This window comes from Miniopterus schreibersii, assembly GCF_964146895.1.
Source record: "Miniopterus schreibersii genome assembly, chromosome: 1".
NCBI classification, from domain to species: domain Eukaryota; kingdom Metazoa; phylum Chordata; class Mammalia; order Chiroptera; family Miniopteridae; genus Miniopterus; species Miniopterus schreibersii.
Window position 1 is genome coordinate 178,525,362 of NC_138101.1, and position 21,111 is coordinate 178,546,472.

Genomic DNA, 21,111 nt, shown 5'->3' on the forward strand with positions numbered 1-21,111 from the left:
TCACCCCGCATACTGGCCTGTTGAAGGAGGGGCTAGGACTGTAGGATCATGATGTTGCTGGGTGTTGAGAGGCTCACTAAATGGGATCTCCATTCACCTCATTTGGGGAATATGCTGTGGTGCTGAAGGACTTAGATCTGTCAAGGCTGAGGAGAGGAAGACAGATACTTCCAGTGCTATTTTTTTAAAGTAATTTAGCTAGTAGCTTTCTCTGTCAACGTGTTTGACCCTATATTCTTGAACAAGGGCTAGTGATTGTGCCCCCCAAAAGATGCTCCTGAATGTGTGAGTGTGTGTGCACACAAATGTGAGGATGTCCATGCAGTGAACACACTCATGCCTCAGCTTCTGAACAGATTCAGGTGACTGGCCCTTTCTATTGGAGGGCTGTCCAACTCCTACCCCCCTCAGACTCTCCACCCTCCTCTGGCCAAGTGTGATTTGCTTTATTTCAGCTACATTATGAGTTCCTGAGGCATTTCATTGACCAGCCTAGGAGCCTGACAACCATGCCCAGTGTTGCCATATTGGAAGATCGATGTCCGAGTCCTCGGTTGGCCTTTGCAGATTCTTCCCAAGTCCAGGGCTCCTCGGTTTGCCTCCCACAGCCTGCCGAGTGGACCTGCACCCCTATCGGTGTCTATTCTTAAAACTGGTATTTCCAGGCCTCTTCTCTCTGTGATTATAAAATGGTGCACGTTTACCTTTATTCCCAAATTACAACGACTCATCTGCTCAAACAGCAATCCTTAGTCCCTACTTTGGGGTGCTTTAAATATTTCCACAAACTAGTCATAATTTTCCCCTGTGTCCAAAGGAACCTCTTTACTGGCAGTGCTCATCATGGGAACACCCAAGTCTGTGCCAATGGAACTATCTCCAGCTGCTGCCAAAGCCGTTGATGCAGTTGCCAGAGCAGGGCTGGGCTTCACGCAGAGGTGGGGAAAAAGACCTGCCTCATTTCTGTGTCTCTTTGTTGCCTAAGCCCTGAAATAGTTCTCCATGTACCTAGAATCTCTCAGAGTGATCTCGAATCTCTTGAGCACCCTTTTCAGATTCTGCACCTCCTCCTTTGTCCAGAATCTCACCAAGTCTCCTGTGAAACTAATTCTGTTTCGGGACCTTGTCCTTCCAGTCAGAGGGTCTTATTCACTGCCCAGCACCCAGGTGGGTCAGGGCTAATCCCAGTCATCCCCATCTCCAGTCATTAGTCCCAATCCTGACCAATCTCCTTACTCATTCCCCCAGTTATAAAACACATGTCACATATCTCTGGGCATGAAATGCTACTAGTGATGGTGGGACAGGGGATGGTGGGGCAGGGCTGGGGTGTGCAGTAATAGTCTCTGGCCCCATTGCCACTAGCCAGGATACTCAGCGACATCCGAGTAAGTTGGACTTCCGAACTTAGCAATACCCAGTGAAAATCTGGAGCATGTCACTGGGCAGAGCCTGTGGGAGAGTTCAGGATAACCTTGGAGGGAGCCACTAGCCTTGGTGGAGTAATTTACTCCTGCCTGGTGGAGAGATAGTGCTAATTTAGTGAACCCTTAACTACCAGACATATGTGCCATTGGGATGAAGGGCAGGGTGCTTATATTCAAACAGGTATTTAAGAACACCTTCCTTGTCCTCTTTGCTTTGCACCCCATCTGAGTTCTCTCCTGTCATCCATAATCTCTTGGATGCACCCCAAACACAAGACCACTGTGCTGCTCCTTGTTAATGCCATCAATGTAACCTTTATTTTTTTCTAGTGCTGGTGGCTGAGAGAATTGAAAAAATCTGGGTCCTGGGTCCTGGGTCCTGGGTCCTGGGTCCTGGGTCCTGGGTCCTGGGTCCTGGGTCCTGGGTCCTGAGAAGCACACTGTTTATTTGATTTGGAGTGAGAGGAGTTTTTATTTACGCTGGTGGTGGAGTTTGAGTGATGGGGGTGGGGATGGGCCATGACTTTCCCCAGGGCCTTCATCGTGTGCTATTGCCTAGTAGTTAGTGACGGGACTGCAAGCAAGAAACAAAAGCAAGTGTTTTTCACCTTGCTGCCCTGTTGGTGATCAAGGAAGACTAAAACCTAAATGGTTTTGAAATTGAAGGACTCCACTTATTCAAGGAAATACATATTTCTAAAATTAAAAATTTTTTTCTTTCAATTTTATTTTGTTTTGGTTTCAGGTGCACAGCTTAGTGGTTAGACAATCATATACTTTACATATTATTTTCCCCCCAACTGGCACCATACATAGTTATTACAATATTATTGACTATATTTCCTATGCTTTACTTACTTCCCCATGACTATTTTGTAACTACCAATCTGTACTCCTTAATCCCTTCCCCTCTTCCACCCAGTCCCCCAACCCCCCTCCCCTCTGGCAACCACCAGTTCACTCTGTGTGTCTGTGAGTCTATTTCAATTTTGTTTGTTCGTTTATTTTGTTTCAAAGAAATATTTTTATCTCCACCCATCCTCCATTTCTACTTCCTTGCCAACATGCTGTGGCATCCCGCCTGTCCCTCCCTGGCCTTGTGGAAGTCCTGCAGGGCTGTGATGGAGAACACAGACCATCTCGCATGGGCAGCTAGCCCACTCCCTACAGATAGCTATTTGGTTCTTGGTGCTTTTATTTCATCCAGTTGTCTCACTCAGCCACGTCCTTGGCCCAAATGTCCCCCCTTCCTCCTGCTGCTATATTCAGCTATATGGCCTCCCAATTGGTCTCTCTGTTGTCTTTCATATCCCTGCCAGAGATTTCTAAAGCTCAGGTCTGATCTTGTCTTTTACTTCCTCTGCTGGATTCTAAGTCTCTTTAAAAAAAAAAAAAAAAGACAACTGCAAATATTCAAGATTCTCCGTGACCTCACCCCCAGCCTGGCCCTAGAGCCATATTTTTCTCATAAATGGTCATCTCTAAACTACCTTTTGAAATGAGTTTGCTTCTTTGCTTCTGTGTACCTGCTGCTGTTGCTTAGGATGCCCTTCAATCATCCCTTCCTGCCTGTGGAAATCCTTTACGACCCAGTCTATGGCCCTCGGAGAAATCCTCCTGGACCTGTCCAGTCTGAATTAACCTCTCACTCTGACCCCCCAGAACATGGGGTCAGCTGCTCTGTCCCCAGCGCTCAGCCCAGCCCTGGGGCATCTGAGGAGCTCAGCAGTTCTTTGCTGAGTGTGTGCCTCTTTTTTTTCTTTTCTCTCCCCTTCTCTCCTCTCCTCCCTTTCTTTTAGAGTTAGCCGCCTCACATCTTGGACTTGCTGGCATCCCACTTTCAAATGTCCTACCCTTTTTTCTGTTTGCGACTTAAGCTTTGCTTCCTCATTGCCGGTTTTGAAAGTGTAGTCCCTATGGAGTTAACCGTACACATGTCAGTCTTTGCAACAAGCTCAGCTTCTGGGGCCAGAGCCTCTGCTGTTTATTTTTATAACCCCCAATGCACCTAGCACGATGCCTGGTAAATGAAGGGGGTGGGCAGAGAAATCTCCGGAAGCCTCTTTGAGGGCCTATGGGAGGTCTGCTGTTCAAAACAAACCTTCTTTGGAATTATTTTTTGTTAGTTTTAGGCTTTTCTCTTCTTTGTTTATTGATATATGCTTCATATGCAGTACAATTCACCCTTTCTTAGGTACACGTCTGTGAATTATAACAAATTTGTATAGTTTTATAACTAACCCCGCCGTAATCAAGATAGAGGATATTTCTGCCACCCCCATTCTATCATGCTTCGCCCCTCCCTCCAGTCCCTGGCAGTCACTGATTTGATTTTTATCCATATGGTTTTCCCTTTTCCAGAATGTAGTTTATAAATGGAATCACACAGTAGGTGGCCTTTTGAGCCTGGCTCCTTTCACTTAGAATAATGCTTCCTATTTTGGAAGTTGGATGACCTGGGCCCTAACCCACACTTTATCTGTACCCCCTTTCTAATAGACTAGCATGGGGCATGGATTGGGGGTGTCGATGAGGTCTGCGTGAGTTTCAGCCCAGGGTTCCAGCTGCTTTGTCAAACCCACTGACCCTTCCTCTCCCCCCTTCCCCGTAATGGCACCTGGGGTAAGACAGCCTTCTCCCCTGGGTCCTGACCAGTCATTCCTATAGTTGTGGGGGGCACAGTGGAGGAGGAAAGTTGGGTGGATGGGGCGGGGTGACCACTAAATTCCTCCCTTGGGGAGGGGGCAGGCGGGGTGACGAAGGTCAGGCCTTTCCTGGCTAAAACAACAGAAGTGGTTCCAGCTGCCGAACAGCTGGAGGGGGATGTCTGCTTTCCCTCAGCAGCGTGAAAAGCCCTTTAATCGGGGCGTGCTGTTGCCAGGCCCGGCAGCGGAGGTGTGTGGAAGAAGAGCAGAGCTGTGTGGCACAGACGCCCCTTCCCTTTGACCTCCCTTATCTGCCCCCTTCCATCTTCGCGAGCCCCACTCTGAGCGCCCTGCTCGCGGCCCCGCTTCGCACCTGTGTAAATGCAGTGGCCGTGGGGTCAGGGAAGGGTGAGAGCGAGCTGGCGAAGCGGGGATGTGGGCTCTCAGGGCAGATGACGGATGAGATGGAGGGTGGGTGAGTGATGTTTTAATGGGAAACCGCTCTTCGTTCCCAAAGATGCGGGCCCTGGAGGAAAAGGCCGTAGCTTGGGTTTTGCAGATGAAGAAGCAAGTGACAAGAGGTGGACAGTCCCTGGTTGGACAGTAAGAGGCCGAGCTGCAGCTACACGTCTGGAACGTGCTCGCTCCTCTTTGTTCCAGGCACCAGCTCCAGGAATGGCTTTTTCCCCTTTTCAGTAGCAGATCTACCTCCTAGAAATGCTTTTTAGTGCCTGAGTTCTAAAAATTTGAGCTGGACTTTGATTTACAAACATGACGGGAAAAGTATCCCTCCCGGAGGAAAGCTCTCTTTGCTTGCAGAGCCCTTCTCTCCTGTCCCCCGGAGGGGCCACCGCCTGAGCTAAGAGCAGAGCCCCCCCCACTCCCCCCCACCCCTCAGCCGGCCTCTTGGGCTCAGTCCTGCGTGGAGGGAGGCAGTGTGGTGTAGCAGAAAGAACCTGGGTCTGTACAGTCAGACTTAAAGGCGTGCTCTACCACTTGCTAGCTCAGCCTGGCCAAGCCTCAGTTTCCCCCTCATTCTTTCAGTCAGTCAGTATTTATTAGGCACCTACTTTGGGCAAGGCCCCTGCTGGGCACTGGGCATCCAGCAGTGTAGCACCCAGCAGATCTTGGTTCCTGCCCGCAGGGAGCTTACAGCTTAGTGGGGAGGATGGGAAAGAAATATAATTAAACAGTTGGTCATTTAATTACAAGTGTGACAAAGGCCACAGGGGAAAGTAGAGGGTGCACAGAGGCTCATTATTTGGGGAAATAAATGCCCCAAGGAAGCGCATGTGCTCTGAGATTAGAAGCATGAGTAGGAGCTTATGAGGTGGATGCACAGCCCAGGGAGAGGGACCAGCTTGTGCCAGGTCCGGAGGCAGCAAGGACAGGGCAGGGGGCTAAGGAGTTCTACCCCGCTGGGGGCGCAGGCACCAGGGCCCTTTCCTGTGCCTGTTCCCTACTCAGCAGGCAGGCATTCCCCTTCCCATGCCTTCCAAATAGGCATTTGTGGATGGAGCTGGGAAACTTGCCGTTATTTACAACCTTAGTTCTGTGGAAAAAATGAACTCAGGGTGTGAAAAATCTGACTTATAAATGAATCCATTTTATTATCTGGCTGTTGTTCTTACTCGAGCGCATGCATATGGGAGCTGTCAGAAAAATCAGCGCTAATCACATTGGCTGTTAAATTATACTCATTTCAGGCTCAGCCACCCCGGGCATCTCAGGTTACTGCCTGATTATGGGTGACATGACTTATCCGCGGGGTGGTGGGAAGGCCTCCCAGGGCGCTGTGAGAGGCGCTTCTCAGGCTAAGGCCAGCCTCCCCGGGAATGAATTCCATGGTGACTTAGTGATGACATGCTGTGGTACATGGGTACTGTCTCAGCCACTTTGGTACATTCTCTTCAGTGGCTTAGGGTTTTTTTCCCCTTTCTTTCACTTCAAGGGAAAAATACTGTGTTTATGGCCTTTCTTATCTAATGGGTGTTTCTTGAAAGGAAAGGAAACAAACTGCTTTCATTACTCTCTGCCTGTGAGAGCTTTAAGCTTTTGGTGGTATTTCGACAAAGAACATCTCTTTTCATGGTAAGTGATAGAAAAAGGAGTTTCTTATCTGGGATATATTTTAGGTAGGGTTTGATAGTTACCCATTCATTCTTTAAATATGTATTGAACGACTACTTTAGATCAGGCAGTGTTAGGCCCTGTGTATATAAAGAGGCCTGAGACAGCCTTTCCTGGACATGTAAACACGTGAATGATAATGCAATGTGTTGATGGTTTTGATAGAAGTCTGAGCACAATGCGGCTGGAGGTTCGAGGCAGCTAATGGTGGTGTTTAAAACATGAAAGCATTGGCTTTTTAGGATGGTAACCTCAGTGGCTGTATGGAATTTGAACTTGAATGGGGAAGAAAGGTTAGGGGCAAAGAGTCAAACATCTAGACAAGAGATAAAGGACTGAATAAAGTCATCATGGATAAGAGGAAAGCCAGCTGGAGAGAGAGGCCCCGCCAGCCCCCCAGCCATTTCAGCCGCTGCAACTGTGAGACACCAGAGAGGGAAATCATCGTGGATGGTTCAGCCCCAGCCAAGCTCCCAACCAAGCTCCCAACCAAATGCAGCCAAGTGTGTTCCCTCAGCTGACAGCGCGTGGAGCTGAAGAAGCTCCCAGCTGAGCCCAGCCAACCCGTAGAATTGAGAGAAATCATAAATCATTGTTTGAAGCTGCTAAGTTTGGGGGTGGTTTGTTTTGCAGCAATAGATAAAGTAAAGCAAGAACGTTAAAAGTGAGTACCTGAAGCTGCTGTTACCATGAGTTTATTAACCAAAAACCCCCCTCAAATTAGTTGAGTTCAGCCTGTGATTTCTGAGTCTTGCATCATAAAGGAGGCCGCTTACTGCTCCAAATTGTGGATGTCTCACCTCCAAACCCAGGGGATGGGCCACAGCCTAGCTGTTTAGTATGGTTCCTACCCCCTTTCTATACCTGGGAAACATGCAGAGATAATGCATGTTACCAGAAAAATGCCTATGTGGAGTTTTAGGTACAGGTTAAGTCAGCACAGTACAGGTGGAAGTTAAGACCGTGAAACCAACTCCACATTGTAAAGAATCAAACATCTCCCAGATGGAACCTCAAGCTGCCTCTGTTGTTCCCTATATTGTCATGGAAACTTGGCAGTCAGTCAAACCTAACACAGCTTGTGGTATTGGAGTGGTCTCTGAGCAAAAGCTGTGGCAGGGTTTGCATTCTGCTCTGCTGGAGACTGCACGGCCCGGATCAGCATGTGTGCCTTTCACACAGACGGAATTGTTGGTCTAACATTGATTTCCTTTACCCCCACCTCTTCTATGGTGAAGGATGTCCCCATTGGTAGCTCACTATTCCAGGAGGAAGGATGGATTATTTATATGTATTTCAAGTGCTTGTCCTACTTTACAAATGTGAGCAGACCACAAAATGTGTGTTTACTTTGGAATCATTCACTCCCCAAGGAGAGCGGGCAGGAGATTGCAAATGCACAATTGTCCGGGCCCCTTTTGTTTGGTTTCCTTATTATGCAATCATATTTAACATAATTATTTTGTTTTTGTTGTCTTTTGGTTAGGAAGAAGGAAGGGAATGTATGTGAGGATTTTAATGAAAGTACCATTTTCCCCCCGAGGGAAATGGTTCAGCATTTGCCTCACTGGGGAGACAGCTTGCCTCTGCCCAACACAAAAATTTCCACCAGCTATGGTTGCTCTGGAGCCCACAACAGACTTCTGTGGCTCGGAGGCTCAGGTCTCAGCAGGGTGACTCAGACTAAGAGTTTTGTCTGTGTGCTGAGATAATTGACCCAGGCCACAGGCTGGTGCTGGGGACTTCTAGCCTGTACCTCCTGTCTCCTATAGAAGAGAGGGAAAAATCTACCTTGTGACTTTAGGTGGACTGTGATGAACTCCTGGGATGTCTGCTGTTGACCCATAAGTAATGAACTGATTTCATGTCCAGTTTCAGGACATGGAAATTGTCAGAATCTGCTTCTTTTTTCCCCCCTTGGTCCAATCTGTTGGAGCTTAGCTCAACTAGGAGAAATTCCAGTGAGGATGAACCTCTCTTCCCTCCCCTTTCTAACTATGCTCTTGAACATGGTAGCCACTAGCCACACATGGTTATGCAAATTTAAGTTAACTAAAATTAAATGTAACTAAAAATTTAGTCCCTCAGTTGCATTAACTACAGTTTGTTCTTAATAGCCATATGTGGTATGTGACTACCATATTGGACAGCCCAGATGTAGGACATGCCCATTACTGCAGAAAGTTCTGCTGGACCGTGTAGCTTTGTAGCGTTGCAGACCTAGGATTCAATCCTCTCTTGTCCTGCAGTGTCCTGTTCCTTTGCAGTGTCTCTTGCTTGTGTGTCTACCATAGAGTGCAAGCTCACTGAGGGCAGCACTGTGTTGGTTTTGTTTTGCTTGCCATGCTTCCTGCAGTGCGGGGCTCTTCACAGTACTCGCTTGTTGAGTACAAAAGTAGGTGCATGGGTGGCCGAACCAGCAGTGTTTGTGGACCCACAGTAATCCCTTTGGGGCTCTGGAGGTTCAGGTGGTCCTATTAAGGCATAGTCACTCTATCAAAATTCCATTTTATAAAACTCATTGCCTTTTTTAAAAAAAAAACAAACAAACAATCACAAACACACACAGTTCCTAAAACAAATGAAAATAAGACAGCACAGATGATTGAAGATGGTCCTTAGCAAGGGCCCTGTGCTGTCTCGGAACTTTTTTATTTGGCCTCAGGGATGAGTATTTTCCAGACGGAACCTTTTGGGAGCTCTTCTGAAGCCGGAGGATCTCCATGTGTTGGGGTAGGTGGGGCTTCTTCTGAAGCACTTTAACCTGTCTGCTGTAGACAGAGTCTTCCCCTGGTTATTAAGCTGGTCTCTGGCGTCTATGTGGCGCCTATGTTGGCCCAGAGAAGGCCATTTCCAAACCAAATTTATGGCCTGTAGTTCAATGCCACGGCGACGCCTGCAGCTGTCATTCCTTGTGAGCTGAGGAGGAGACAACAGGGTAACCTCCTCGAGTTTTAAAAGAAACTGTCTTTTTTGATCCCTGTTTTTTGGTTTGTTTTTTAAAGGTGAACAAGACCCCTATGCGGAGCTTCTCACAGTAGGCTTAAAGTGGGCAGGGCTGTCCTATCTAGATCTTCAGCAGTTAGTGTCTGGCACCCAGTAGGCTCTTGGCGAACAGTTTTTAACTTTGCGAATCAGTTTTGCAATTGGGTCAGAGTTGTTTTTTGCAGTGTTACTCTGTAATAATGAAAGGCAGTGTGGATTAGTGGTGAGAAGCATGGCTCTGGAGCCAGGCCGTGGGTATCAATCCCAGCATGGACATGTACATGCTGTTTAATCTTGGAGAAGTTGCCTAAGTCCTCTGGGCTTTCGTTTTTTCATCTGTAAAATGAAGATCGTAACATACCCTGCCTCATAGGGTTATTGTGAAGATTAAATTGTTAGCATATCATAAGTGATATGTAATTATCAGCTCTTATTATTATTACTCTTCAGACTTCAGGTCTGGCTACCAGATCCCTGTGACCAAGGATGAGTCTCTTGATTTTCCCAGGCATTAGAAGGTACAGATAATTTCCATCTTCTTGTGATCATGGAAACAGAGGGTATGCTGTTCCTCGGCGCCTGCCGATTCACATGGCAAAATAACCTAACAGCCAGGTCTTAAAAATCAGGGTGCTGCTTCACATAAGTAGCCCTGACTTCCACGAATAAGGAAAGAGTGTGTGATGACAGCAGGGCCTTCCCCTGCTCTTGGCCAGCCTTGCGTGTGAGGACACGGATCCTGCCGTCTGGCCTGGCGTCTGCTGCTCACCAGGGAGAATGACAGAGCCAGGTCTTGCTTCAGTCTAGGTGGCAGACAGATTGGGAATGGGTCTGAGAGCCATACTGAGGGAGGGAGGGGGCCCAGCTTTGCTGTTTGCAGCACCTGTGTCCCGTGCCCATCCGGGAGCCTTCAGCCAGGGCTTTGTGAGCCTGCCGCATTCAGCTGGACCTTTGGGTCCCAAGCTTTCGTGGGTGCACAGCTGGTTGGAGGCTGGGAGGGCTGCATTGGCAGAGGGGCCAGGGGTTCGGGGTGGGAGAGACATACCACTCAGCCTCAGAGATAACTCAAGTTCTGAGATGGAACTCGGGCTGGAAGCTGTGACCACCGCCTCTCACTGTGTATTCCGGGAGGGAGGGAGAAAGCCCAGAGAATGGGGGTGGAGGGGGTCCCAGGGGTCCCAGGATAGCAGGAGCCTGGGAGGCCAGGCCTGTCGCATGGCCCCAGCTGGTCCTGAGGCAATGCCGTGTGGGAAATGCCGCGGCCGGGACACAGTCATCGCACAAAAGCTCGAGTGCCCAGCCTTGTGCTCGATGCTGGGGGTGTGTTCCCGGGTAGAATAGACCTTAATCTTGTTTAGTGGGGCCCCGAGTGGGCTTCCACTGCTAGTGCAGTACATAGTGCATTATCACAAACTACGTTAAGAACCACAAAGGAAAAGTGGGGCGTGAGAGGTTATTACAGGGGGGCCACCCTCACCTGTGAGAGTCAGAGAATGCCTCCCAGAGAGGAGGTGAGCCCAGGTCTGAGGTAAGGGTGGGAGAGATGGGAGAAGGAGCAGTGGGTCCAAAGGCCTGGAGGTGGAACAAATGTGGCTCCTCTGGGAAAAACGTAGGTCGGTGCCTGACCAGCAGCAAGCAAGGTGGGGACAGTGCAGGGAGTGCTGAGGCCAGACAGGGGGCCCCGGGGTCAGATTTCCACAGGACAGAAAACATGTGAAGGTCCCCAAGGGCAGTGGACACCACTCAGGGGTTTAAGCAGGGGCCACCTGAGGGGAGTTGAGGCTGGGGTTCGCATGCCCCCTCCTGCTATCCCGTCAGCTCATCCTTCCTCTGTGTGGCAGCCTGGGACGCGGTGGGCTTCCTCCAGATGTGACTCTATATATTATTGACCTTTCTCCCAGAATACTGGGCTCTATCATGAAGCACTCTCAGGAAATTTCCTTTTGGGCTTTGGGCAAGATGCAGGTTGAGCCTGTGAGTGTGGGTGCTCAGGGTCTCTGGAGACAGAGCCACGGTGCACTGTACATCCTGATGAAGCCTGGGGGTTGGTGTCTGCCCTCAGCTGCTCCATCCCTGCGCTGAGCAGCGAGCACCAGGCACAAGGTCAGGGGCCTAGAGGGACTGGTTTTACCGCTGGGAGGCAGTCTGTGCATTAATGAACAGGCTTGGGCTCTCTTGGAATTTGTCCAGTAGGGGTGTGTGTTTCCAGTGCTCCCTTGGAGGGAATGACACTGCCTCCGGACTTCCCTCTGCTATTCTGGAAAAGGGTCAGCAAGTTCTCACCTTGCTTCACACAAAGGGCCTGCAGACACACCTTCCCTAAACCCCGTGAGCTTGGCGTGATTATTCAGTCAACTCTAGCCCCACTGATGGCCACATGTGTGCCCATGACATTGCCCTGCACTGTGGGATATCCATTCCCTCACCCCATACTGAGGAAGAGCCTTCGATGTGCCCAGAGCTCTGCTGTATGGAGGCGGATAAGAGAAGACCCATCTAATCGTGGGCTATTCAAAAGATGCTCATGGATTATATGGCCCAATTATTGTTTTCCAAATGTATTCTGTAGTTGTTAACAGGGCTTCACTGATAAAGGGGTTCATGGTCGAATAAGTTTGGGAGATGCATCATCATAAATGTCTTTAGATCTGGTTACCTATTGCTATGTAACAAACTACCACAAAACTTAATGGTTTAAAACAGCAATTTGTTATTATCTCTCACAGTTCTGTGGGTTGACTGGGCTCAGCTGGGCAGTTCTCATTTGGGGTCCCTCACACAGTTACTTTCTTTCATCTCTTTTAGTTGCAATCAGGTGGTAGCTGCGGGTAGACTCATCTGAAGGTTGATTCACTCACATGCCTCCGTGCCTGGGTTGTCTGGGGATTTCTTGCTGCACATGGTTTCACCACATGCTAGCTTGGGCTTCTTCTTAGCATGGCAGTCTCAGTGTAGTTAGGCTACTTACATGGCAGCTGGTTTCTGCCTGAGTGTTGCAAGAGGCCTGGGAGGAAGCTATAAGGCTTTGTATGAACTTGTTCAGAAATCCCCAAACCTCACTGCCACAGCATTTTATTGGGTAGGCAAGTTAGTGAAGCCAGTCCAGGTTCAAGGGGAGGGAATTAGACTCTACAGCTCAATGGGAAGAGTAGCAAATAATTTGTAGCTATCTTTAATTTCCGGTATGTCTTGGAGATTCACAATGCATGAGAAGGTATCCAAGGTGTCTGAGAAGTCCTGCAGTAAAGAACCCTGTTTAACTCAGCATTTTCCAAGCTTATTATTATTGTTATGTTTAAAATCAGGAACTCCCTTTCTCATAAAATCATTTAACTTATATTCTGCCAGAGAGCAGTGGGTAAAATGTTAAGGATAATAGATTTGGGGCTCAATATTACTTTCTAATAAATAAAACTTTCCAAAGATGGAATTTAGAGATTGCTAGAGAATTTCTAATTTGGGGAAGTACCAAAAGAGAGGACTTGAGACGATCTGCATGGGTGAAAAGGCTGAATATCCCAGTGGTAAAAGCTTCGATTTGACTTCTGGCCAGTCTTGGTTCAAATGCACCTCTTATAGCTATGTAACACTGGGCAAGCTACCTCTCTCTAAGCTTTAGTTTCCTTATCTACAAAATAGATGGTTTCTATGTCATAGGGTTGTTGTGAGTATGAATGAGATAGATCCTTGTTACTCAGCACAGGTGCCTTCCTTGGTGAGACTTTGTAGCTGCTCAGTTCCCTTCCATGTCTAGGGTTTAATAACTTTGGGTTCATTCTGGACTTGCTCAAGCAAACCAGTATTGGAAATCATGGACTTACCCTTAATTTTCTTGCAAGAGTAACCTCTATACCCTTTCACTTTTTCCATTCTAGTTTCTCATAAGTGACCGTGACCCTCAGTGCAACCTCCACTGCTCCAGGACTCAACCCAAACCCATTTGTGCCTCCGACGGCAGGTCCTATGAGTCCATGTGTGAGTACCAGCGAGCCAAGTGCAGAGACCCAGCCCTGGGCGTGGTACATCGAGGCAGATGCAAAGGTGAGTGTGTGCATCTCTGCCCAGTTGAAGAGAGGTGCCTGGGCACCACAGCTTTCTGCACAGTGTACTCCCCGCGGGGAAAGGGGAGCTCAGAATGAGTGTACTTATTTGGTTTGCTATCCCATCTCCCCCCCCCCCCCCCTTTCTACCAGGGAACATGAGGAGAACTGGTCTACGTGACGGAATGAGCACTTTTCTGTCTTTCAAACTCTGTCACCAGGCTGAGAGAGATCTGCTGCCGTGTGGCTAGTGCTATTTGCTTTTATTTTAATTTTATAAATAGAGGTGTTTAAAATGGCAAGACTTTATTGCTGGCTTATGAACAGGAGTTCAAAATTGTTGGTCAAGAGATGTGGGTTTTTTTTTTGGTCTGCCTCACCAAAAATATTGAAAACATTTGAGACAACATTGAAAAATTAGGAGATTCAACATAAAAATCTGTTTTTTTTTTTGTACTTCTCACAAAAAATTGGAAGCTCTGCGAATATTAGATCTGTGTTCCCTCCCACGAGGCAACACGTGGCTAGAGCTGAGGAGCAGCTACCTCCTTTAAAGGGGAACCTGCTCTCCAGTTTGTCACGGTCCTCAGCACTCCCTATGGTGTCTCCAAGCTGAATGCTTCTCTAATTTATGTCACTTTCCTACACCCTGTAGATATTTGTATTTGTGACTCTGGGCTGCTTAGAACCATCATAGGAATTGTGGGAGGCTGAGCAGACTACCCTAGAGCCTCTCTAGAGCCAAAGAAAGTACTTGCCATTCTCAAACTAGAAAACATCTTCGAGCCCCGGGGGCTTGCAGGTTTTTTAATAAACCCAGTGAAAAACAGTGGACTTGGAACATTTTTTTCCTGGGATGGGTGGGGGATACTTGGGAGAAAAAAAGTAGAGCATGATATAAATGCAGCCCCCAGTTTTTAAAGAATAGCATGGATGGGGAGGATCAGCCAGGGCACTCACTGGCCCTGCCTGTGCCGTTGGATGAGCCGGGGTGGTGTGTGGGCTCCCTGGAGGTGGCGGGCTCCTCAATGCTCCCAGAGCCGGGCAGCCGCTTGGTTCCATGGTGCCCTTGTGGAACCCCAGCGAAGCATGAAATACGCTCGCTCCTCTCCTCTTCTAGACGCTGGCCAGAGCAAGTGTCGCCTGGAGCGGGCTCAGGCCCTCGAGCAAGCCAAGAAGCCCCAGGAGGCGGTGTTTGTCCCGGAGTGCGGCGAGGATGGCTCCTTTACCCAGGTGAGGCCTCGGCCAAGTCTCCCCGCCCGGTGCCTGGACAGGGGCCGAGGGGGTGCCGAGCGTGCAGGGCTGCTCTGAGCCCTGCTTTCTGAGAAACGGCTGAGGGCTCTTCCACACCCTCTGAGCTACCTTCTGGTGCCTACGCTCCCCTCCTGGGCCCTGCACGCTCCCCCTTTCCAGCTGGCAGCGCGGCCTGAGCAGGCCTACGAAGGCCGCGCCAGGAAACTGGCGCTGCTCGGTCCCCGTCCTCCCCGCTGGCCCTCCCCATTTTTCTCTTCTGACAAATGGAGGCTGATTATTTTTTCTTCTCCTTGCCAGTTTCCACAGGCAACCCTGGTGTTCCCTTCACTGCTTACTGCTCCCCCTGCGTGCCCCCCCAGGTCCTCAAATTAAGCAGGGATCCCTTTGAGTACAAAGTGTGCTGTGCTTCTTGGAGGAGGTGCGGGCGTGTGAGTGAGCGTGCGGTGTATGGTGTCTGCGTGTGTGCACGCGTGTGCACGCACCCTAGAGGGTCTGCGCACACGCAGATTTTAAAATCTCTTTTCAGGCAGTCACCTCTCATCCTGCTCTGGTCAGCGCTTTGTGTGAAAGTAACGCTGGCTATGCCGATGTTGGCACAGGCTATTTCTGAAACGCAGGCGGCATGGGACAATAAGGACGACAGGTTACTCCTAAGCTTTTAGGCTGCAGGTGGGACTCGACCTGGGCCGGGAGGCGGCTGGTGAAGGCCCTGTCGGATGAACATGGGGAAGGTCCCTGGACAAGGCGGAGCCAGCCCATGCTTGGGGACGGTCCTGGTGTCTCCACTCCCTCTGTGGAAGAGAGCGGGGTGGGATGGAAGCAAAGCCGCCAGAGGTTGCAAAGCTTCCCTGAAATTCTGAATCTGTGGATCCAAGGGTGGGGACTGGCCTTGGGTCCCCTGGGGTTTCAGGTTTCCTTTCAGGCTGGGCCCAGGGTATGGCTGACTTCAGACTGACCTCCTGCTTGAGAGGAAATGTGGAGGGGCGGTGGGGAATCGATTGGGCCTCATAGTCTTAAAAGTTCCCAGCTGATTCAATGTTCATCCAGGACTGAGGGCCACTGTGTTAAACTGACCTTGGCTGCAGCCCTGAGAGAGGCGCTCTTACTCCCTTCCTCACTTAAGCCTCGCGCGGGCCTTGAGGTAGGTGCTGTCATTCCTAGTTACAAAAGATGCAACCACAGCCGCATGCAGATCGGCAGAACTGGGATGCAAACTCAGCTCCCTCTGGCTTCTAAGGCCTCCAGACTCCGCTGTTCTCTGAACCGGCAGTTTTAAAGGAGACTCTGAGGTGTGGACTGGCAGGAGGCTGTCTAGTGCTGTGGTTAGCGCACCGATCCTGGAGCCAGACTGCCTGAGCATGACTCCCAGCCCCCACCCCTCAGGCCAGTCACTGGACTTCTCTGCATCATAGTATCCTTATTATACGTAATAATAATAATTATACGTATTATGTTACTGTTATTATTACTATCATTAATGAGTATTACTATAGCTTACCTCATAAGGTTATGATGAGGACTGAATGAGTTAACGCATGTAAAACACTTGAACCACATAAACTGCTATATAAATATCTGTCATTGTCATCATCATTATCTCCATCTCCACTCCGGTTCTGCTACTCACATCTTCCCCAGATTTTATGAATGATGTCACTTAAGGAAAATAAAACCTTTTGTTGAACCTCCCCAAATGTGAAAATCAACGAGCTCCCTCATCAATGTTCTATTGTAGTATTTATTCTAGTTAAAAGGATGCAGGTGATCTTTGTATATGGATTTGAGAATTCACATGTGGGAGAGAAAAGCAGACCTCTCTCAGCTGCGTTTGGGGCCAAGCCGGGGTAAAGGTGGTAGGGAGAAGGCAAAATCTTTCCCCCCCCCCTTTCTCTAGGCTTGTGTAATCCTGAGTGTGTTGCTTATGAGAACCGTTGACCCCTGCCCTCCTGGTTCTGAAGTGTTTGCTGCCTCGTGACAGACAGCTGCTGGCCAGCTTTTGTTTGGGCGAGGCCAGGCCGGGCCAGGTGGTGTTTGCCGGGGAGAGGAACTTCCCGATTAGTCAGGGCAGAATTGCTAAGTGAGAGGCCCCCAAAGTTCAGCAAAGGTTGGCTAGGCAGTCGGGAACCCCTCATTTGTCTGACACAGTAAGCGCTGCCATGTGTCTGCAGGCTCAAGGCTAGTCGCCCCGGTGGGCAGCCAGGCAGCCAGACAGCCGGCCGGGCCCCGTTACAGTGATGGAAATGGATGTGCTTTTCCCCTTGATCAAAGCCCCTGCAATAACTTCACAAAATGAGGCTGCCTCTTTGAGTGTGCTTCAGTCGCACTGACAGTCTGCCAAAAGGCGAGGGGACAAATGCTTTTCTCCCTCCCCCAGCCTCCGCTAGCACTGAGCTGGACTTTTTTTTTTAAGACTCGAACCCAGAGATCAGCTATGGCTAATTTAACATTTAGTATTCTTTATAATGTTATTGTGCACACATCTTGGTGTTAATAACATATGTTAACCTTATGAATTATGACAGTAATACACTCTTGAAAGCTATGGAGGGAGTGAAGGGACCCGAATGGGACAAGGTTTGTCTGGCATGGCAGACAGCTTGGGACCACATGACTGGGGTGGCTTGAATGGGGTTCACGTGGGAGGCAATGGTCTCTGTTCTCTTTGTTTTCCCTTGTCCCTTCCCTCCTTACTTCTCCACACCAACTCACACAGCAGAGTGGTTGGTGCATATTAAATCACATTCGATTTTTTAAAACCTTGGCACCTACCTAATCCACACCCCAGGCCATTAAATCAAATTCTGGGACCCAGACGTCGTATTATTTCAAGCTCCCCAGGTGACACCAGTGATTGGTTAAATTTGCGAATTTAACCTGCTGTCAGGGCTCCGTCACCCTTGTTCTTGATTGCATCATTGGAACATGGAGTTAATGCTCTTTGGTGACCTGTTGAGTAAGGTCGGGGGTCTGTGGTCTTCGTTCTCTGCTGCGGCCTTATCTGTTTTCTCTTCTGGGTATCAGGAACGTGACTCCTGACATCTGTTCCACCAAGTTCTCTAACTGGGTTGCTCAGTGCCTGAGCTGATCCGTAGAAATCACAGCTGTGGTGGAAGGGTGTTGGATCACCACCACCAGGAAACGCTGGCTGGAGCCTGTCAAGCAGTGCATCACTGGGCAATAATGATGGCAACTCTTTATTGAGTGCTGCTTGGTGCTGGGCACTGAGTTTTATACCCATTCATCTTCTCTAGGACCTCTTGAGGTAGTTATTAATAACCTTATTTATAACAGAAACCCGAGCTTCAGAGGGGTTGAATAATTGGCTCAAGGTCACTAAGCTAGAAAGGATTGCACCCAGCCTGCCTAGTTTCAAGGCCCACAGTCTTAACTTTTTTATGCTACAGAAGGGTCCTTGATGTAAATGTAATTTATTTTCTTCGCCATTGTTATTCTAGAAGCCCCCTCTCTGATGCTGTTGACTAATCAGTCATGCAGACATTTTGAAAAATCCTGTTGATTATGGACACGTTCAAGTATACAAAAAAGTAGAAATAATAGTATAATGAATTCCATGTACCCATCATCCAACTTCAACAATGATGGACATGTGGCTGATTCTGTTTCATCTTCCACCCCAAAGTGGATCGCTTCAAAGCAAATCCCAGATACAGTGTTTTGCTTTGTTTTAATCTCAGATAGTTTGGAGCTTTGCCGTGTTCTGGGCTATGTGCTGGTTGCTGTGGGGATTGGAGAAATGTCATGACCTGTGCCTTTAAGGAGCTCACATGCAGAAAAAATATGAGAACATATGATAAAGTAGCCAGTATACGAGATCACATATGTACAACTGGTTATATTTCAAATGCCCATTTACGAGTCAGTAATTTAGAATCTGGATTGTATTTTATTGTTGAGAAAATATATACAAATTAAAAAATTTTAAACATAAAAACTTAAGCAAAACTAAAAGGCAAATGGCATATATTAGCCTTAATAACAAAGGACTAATATTACATAAAGAACTCTTACAAACCAGAAAGAAAAAGATTCTAGTAGAAAAGTGGACAAGAGATATCAACAAACAGATTATACAATAACAAATAGCCAATAAGTGACTGTGAATGATGTAATTTTCCCTAGTAATTAAAGAAATACAAATGAAAATAATGATGTGTCATTTTGCTTGTCAAATTGGTAAAAGTGGAAATAGGCCTGAGTGAAGGGAAAAAGCAACCCCCACATTGCAGTTAGGGGAGTAAATTTGTACTGACTTTTTATGGGATGATTTTGCAATATGGGCCAAAGGTTTTTAATTGTACCCACATCTTGAGCCTGAAATACTACTTCTAGGAATTTAGTCTAAGGACCATAATTAAAAATATGTGCAAATATTTAGCCACAAGGATTTCCATCTAAGTTTTGCTTTATAGTAGCAAAAATTTGGAAACAACCTAAATATCCAATAATAGAGAATTACTTAAACAAATTGTGACATAGCCACACTATGCAGCTAGTAAAATGGTGTATTGTAAAGGTTTATTTTACATAAGTGTATCTGTATGTATGTTAAGGACTTAATTAATCAAATAATTAAAGAGAGAACTGTTTCATTTTTTTTCTAAATAGAAAAGTTACACTGTTTAAAAAAATTCTGACAATACAGAAATATATAAGGTAAAGCCAATGATTTCATCTTCCCGAAATAAGAACAATCAAGTTTATAATATTCTAGATTTATATTTTGTGTGTACTTTTTAGGAAAGAAATGTTATAATATCATATATCATTTTATAACACTTTCTTAAGTTAATTATATTGTGGACTTATTTCCAGGTTAATTACATGTAATTCCACCTCATTTTTTATTTTATTTATTTTATTTTATTTAAAAAATATATATATATCTTTATTGATTTCAGAGAGAGGAAAGGAGAGGGAGAGAGAGAGATAGAAACATCAATGATGAGAAAGTCATTGATCGAGCCCGCAACCCGGGCATGTGCCCTGACCGGGGAATCGAACCCCAATCGCCTGGATCCTAGGTCAACGCTCAACCGCTGAGCCACGCCCGGCTGGGCTCCACCTCATTTTTTAAATGGATGCCTTGTATTTCATTGTATGAACATGCCATGAATCCTGGAAACTTGGAGATTAGATTTTCAGAAGGTGAATATTGGGTCAAAAGGGCATGGACTTTTTAAGACACTTGAGGCATGGTACCATATAGCCTTCCTTAGTGTTGAGCACCAATGTGGTTGATTAGTGGTTGTTATCAAATGCATTCCCAAGCCATTTTAATTTTTTGCGTAGATGAATTGTAGTTCTGATAATACTATAGAATATAAAACACCACTTGTAATGTTACTTCTATGTGAAAAAATGTGTTAGGTTTCCCATCTTTGAGCTCCATGTTCCAGGAACAGTCTTTCTTGATATAGCTCTGTCTGGCGCTAATACTTTCGTCATTTTTACTTGTAATCACTGTTCCCCAACCAATGCACATATATACATACTTTTTTTATTTCCTGAAGTTTTTTTTGTTGTTTTTTTTTTTTTTTGCATATAGGGGCCTGGGGAGCTGTACTTTCTTCTTCATGATGCTTTGTTCTGAAGTTGGAAGCACAAAGAAAATGTGCTGTGGCTTTTTGGCAAAGGCAGTGGGCTCCCCTTGTCGGCATTTCTATAGCTCTTACTGTTGTATTTGCCAAAACCTAGGGAACTGCTGCCATTTCCTAAGTGCCTGGGCTTGAGCTATGAGCAGGTCTTGATGTTGATGTTGCTTTTTAGCTCCTCCCCGCCCCCACAGTGCAGAACTGCGCTTCCTGAAGTCCCCCTTGCAGGCCTGAGTTGTGTGACTAGCTTGCCCTGGAAACGCCTGGGTTTCCCATCTGGGCCTCCGTCTTCCAGATCCCCGGCAAGCATGGGAGGAATCGGCGATTTGCATGGACTGTGAGCCTCTGTTGGCCTCAGCTGATTAAACTTGGACAGGCTGGCCTGCTGAGCACCCTCATAGGGTGAAAAGGGTTTGTCCTACCTTTGATGAGCCTAGAGGTCCCCAAAAAGCCCAGAGGCTCAGAGGCTCAGAACACTCCAGCACTGAGACCCTGGCTGCATCCATAAGCTGGAGTGTCCTGAGCTTCTTCAGCCCACTGGATTCCCTCAAACAAAGCCAGTTCTGTATGTTTTAGTGGGCGGTACCCTGCTTTGGGCTCCCTCAGCCTTCTGCACCATGTACAAGGCCAACTTGTGTGTGTTTTTTGAAGCAGTCACACTGTTAAAAGCCCATCCTTTATGTATAGATGGCGTAATGGTCCATAGACCCGCTGTTGGGCTACTGACTGGTTGCTTTTCTTTTCCCCTTTTTGTTAAGTGCTCAATAAACATATTCGTTTTTTTACAAGTTGAACATCTATCATGCCCAGGGCATCTTACCATTTGCTTTTCAGGTGTTTTTCATTGAATTGCTTTTGTTCCAAACAATCAGATATTACAGGTGATGGTTTATATGAAAATGCCCACTATTTAGCACAAAATTGCTGTTTGGCAAATGTTGGTTCCTGTCCTCTTCAGGTCTCAGGTTGCTCAGCTGTAAAATGGGAGAGGTAGTTAAGCTCCAGAGGCTGGCAAACT

At 47.4% G+C, this 21,111-nt stretch overlaps 1 protein-coding gene across 8 annotated transcripts in view; it reads left to right on the forward strand.

The window, feature by feature from the left end:
• SMOC1 (SPARC related modular calcium binding 1) overlaps positions 1–21,111 on the forward strand; it is a 135,270-nt gene that overhangs the window by 49,650 nt on the left and 64,509 nt on the right. For all 8 annotated transcript variants that reach the window (XM_081151293.1, XM_081151294.1, XM_081151297.1 and 5 more), the window contains exons 2-3: positions 13,063–13,228; positions 14,348–14,460. In XM_081151293.1, coding sequence (XP_081007419.1) covers positions 13,063–13,228; positions 14,348–14,460 — 279 coding nt within the window. The remainder of the gene's footprint in view (positions 1–13,062; positions 13,229–14,347; positions 14,461–21,111) is intronic.